A 3,309-nucleotide genomic window follows, 5' to 3' on the forward strand; every position below is an offset into this window, starting at 1 on the left:
ATTTTATACCAAGTCAATTAGCTATGTTTTACCACTTTAGTAAAATAGATTATTTTTCTCCAAATTTACTATTGAAGAACAAGTGATAAAAGAATTCAATATCTTGTGATAAACTTGCGAGGTTTCAGTGTTTTGGAGAAAAAATGTATTATAGAAATAAACGATTTTTCATTGATAGTGATCTCTTCGTTCACATTTTTAGGTTCCAAAATAATCGTACATATATTGAAAAATATATGACATAATTATTTTCAAAAATTAAGGTGCCTATGGAGCCCAAAATCTAAAAATCATTAATAACCATTGCAACGAGTCATAATCAAACAGTTTCCAAAATTAAAAATCCCAACAAATCTCTCACACATTTGAATGGTGGAAAAGCTTGGAACCTCCTTGTAGTTAGCTTGCAAATCTCATCCACACCATCTTCAACCAACTTCACATCCCTTAAAATTCAAAACCCAAAACACAGAACTACTCCCACACAAAGGGAAAAAGAAAAAAAGAAGTGCTTAAAAAAGGAAAGTGCTAAGAATGGAGGCTGCAGCAACTGGAGGGCCTCCCAGCCAATCAAATCATAGTATGATAGAGAGGTTGTTTTGGATTCACATTCACTGCCACCCATTCATTCATTGCACAGGGTTTTTTCCCCCTAATTTATTTATTTATTTTTAATTTTTATATAAATTTTTAAAGGCAATAATAAGACCCTAAAATCATTCAACTAAGTGGGGAATAAACCCCCATTCACAGCTCTCCTTTTTGACTCTTCTCCATCTATCTCCTCTTCCTCCATTAGTCCATTTTAAATTTTTCAAATCATCATTTCTCTCTCTCTCTCTCTCTCTCTCTCTCTCTCTCAGGGGTTAGGTTCATTTTTTCCATCCTTTTCCCTCTAATCCAATCAGCAAAATCATCGAATTCCTTCCTCTGTAGAAATACAATACAAACCCAAAAGAGCCCACCACCAACCAAGCCCTTCCAAGAAACCAGAAGATTCCCTTGCAAGAAGAGAAAAGCAAGGCAAAGAACAGAGCGCCCCTCCCCCCTTTTTCTTCCTTCCTTCCTTATCTTCAACAGCAAACTCCAAGAACAGAGATTGAGGCACTCTTCCACCACCCTTTGCCCTTTATTTTCCTGAAACCCTAGCTTGGAGTTGTCTTTCAACCGCATTTTGAGGGGAAGAGCAGCAGAGGTGGAGAAAAGGGGGTGAAAAAAGAAAGTTAGGGTTTCCGTCAAAATCTAATCTTTTCCCAAGAAAATGTCACAGCTGAAGCAAATGTCTCATCTTGACATCCCTTCAACACCCGGAAAATTCAAGATAGACAAGTCCCCATATATGCACAGGTTGAGGTGGCATTCATCTCTGGCCAAGCTTACATTCTGGTCCTTTGTGTTCTTGGGTTTGATCTTCGTCTTCTTCTTCCGATCGCCGTTTTCGTCTCCGATCCCTACAGATCACTCCCGTCGATCCCTTCGAACCTACAATTGGGGCGGCCCTGCCTGGGAGAAGCGCGTCCGATCCTCCGCGAGAGTTCGCTCTCGCAATGGGATCTCGGTGCTTGTCACTGGCGCTGCCGGCTTCGTCGGAACCCATGTCTCCGCCGCCCTCAAACGTCGTGGAGATGGTGTCCTAGGGCTTGATAATTTTAATGACTACTATGATCCATCATTGAAGCGAGCTCGCCAAGCACTTCTTGAGCGAACAGGGGTGTTCATTGTGGAGGGCGATATCAATGATTCTCCGCTGCTTCGGAAACTCTTTGAAGTTGTTGCATTTACCCACGTTATGCATTTGGCTGCTCAGGCCGGCGTGAGGTATGCTATGGAGAATCCCAGCTCATATGTGCATAGCAATATTGCTGGTCTTGTTAATCTTCTTGAAGTTTGTAAGTCTGCAAACCCACAGCCCGCGATTGTGTGGGCTTCATCTAGTTCGGTGTATGGACTCAATACCAAAGTTCCCTTTTCGGAAAGAGACCGGACGGATCAGCCTGCTAGCCTCTATGCAGCCACCAAGAAGGCTGGCGAAGAGATTGCACACACTTATAATCATATTTATGGCCTTTCACTTACTGGGTTGCGATTCTTCACGGTTTATGGTCCTTGGGGAAGACCTGACATGGCATATTTCTTTTTTACTAGAGATATTTTGAAAGGGAAATCAATTCCGATTTTTGAAGCTCCAAATCATGGCACGGTTGCTCGGGATTTCACCTACATTGATGATATCGTGAAGGGCTGCGTTGCAGCATTAGACACTGCAGAGAAGAGTACGGGGACTGGTGGGAAGAAGAAGGGGCCTGCTCAATTGCGGGTTTTTAATCTGGGAAATACTTCACCAGTTCCAGTTTCAGACCTTGTGAGCATTTTGGAGAGGCTTTTGAAAGTGAAGGCAAAAAGAATGATGCTAAAGTTGCCACGAAATGGCGACGTGCAATTTACCCATGCAAACATCAGCTCTGCTCAGAGGGAGCTTGGCTACAAGCCCACAACAGATCTGCAGACTGGTTTGAAGAAATTTGTCCGGTGGTACCTCAGTTACTACAAATCTGGGAAGAAGAGTGCTGCATAAAACATTTTGGCCGTTGTGTGGTAGGATTGTTCGAATTTTTGTTCATTTTGATTCTTATGATTGTTTTAAATCTCTCAGTTCTTTGCTCAATCATGTTCTTTGCATATATATATTGATGATGCCATATAAGAGGGAAACTTGTATCCTATGTTGAAGAAGTTTTGTGGTTAATGGACAGTTTTTGCTGGGCACTCCTGAGCTGCATCAAGCAAAAGCTGGAACCACTTTTTTTTTTTTTTTGTTCAAACTCTCAGAATGTAATTGTTGTAGTTTTGGTGCTGTAGATTGTTGGACATTTATCATATCTGTGCAATTCAATAAAATAGTAAAACATGGATTTTGTCTTACTATTTATTTGTATGTCATTTGGGTTTCATTGATATTTATGTATTTCAATAATGAAAAAACTTGAATATTGATGATTTAATGTTGTTTGATACTGCTGCATTTTTGTATGATTATAAAGTTTAGTGGTGATTCTCTTACCTTATTTTCCTACTCTTTAGTCCCTTTCGATCCATTCTACTTGTTTCATCCTCTTATTTTATGTTAGAAACTGTTCATTTATTAAGTTATGTGGAAAAGTAAGGTCACCTGTGGATGGAACACAAGATATGTGAAAGGACATCCCAAATCATGACTACTGCCTAGTCTCTGGCTTCCTTGAACCTTCAATGTAGTTGGTTTAATATGCTAGCTTTAGTACCAGTTGCAAGCATAGTTTTATTTGTTTG

At 40.3% G+C, this 3,309-nt stretch overlaps 1 protein-coding gene across 1 annotated transcript; it reads left to right on the top strand.

Moving 5' to 3' along the window:
- The first annotated feature begins 735 nt into the window (after positions 1–735).
- Positions 736–2,922, top strand: LOC131165784 (UDP-glucuronate 4-epimerase 3). Its single transcript, XM_058123837.1, has one exon. The coding sequence runs from the start codon at positions 1,262–1,264 to the stop codon at positions 2,573–2,575; it is 1,314 nt and encodes a 437-aa protein (XP_057979820.1). The 5' UTR covers positions 736–1,261; the 3' UTR covers positions 2,576–2,922.
- Positions 2,923–3,309: the final 387 nt, after the last annotated feature.

The sequence above is a fragment of the Malania oleifera genome, chromosome 10, assembly GCF_029873635.1.
Source record: "Malania oleifera isolate guangnan ecotype guangnan chromosome 10, ASM2987363v1, whole genome shotgun sequence".
NCBI classification, from domain to species: domain Eukaryota; kingdom Viridiplantae; phylum Streptophyta; class Magnoliopsida; order Santalales; family Ximeniaceae; genus Malania; species Malania oleifera.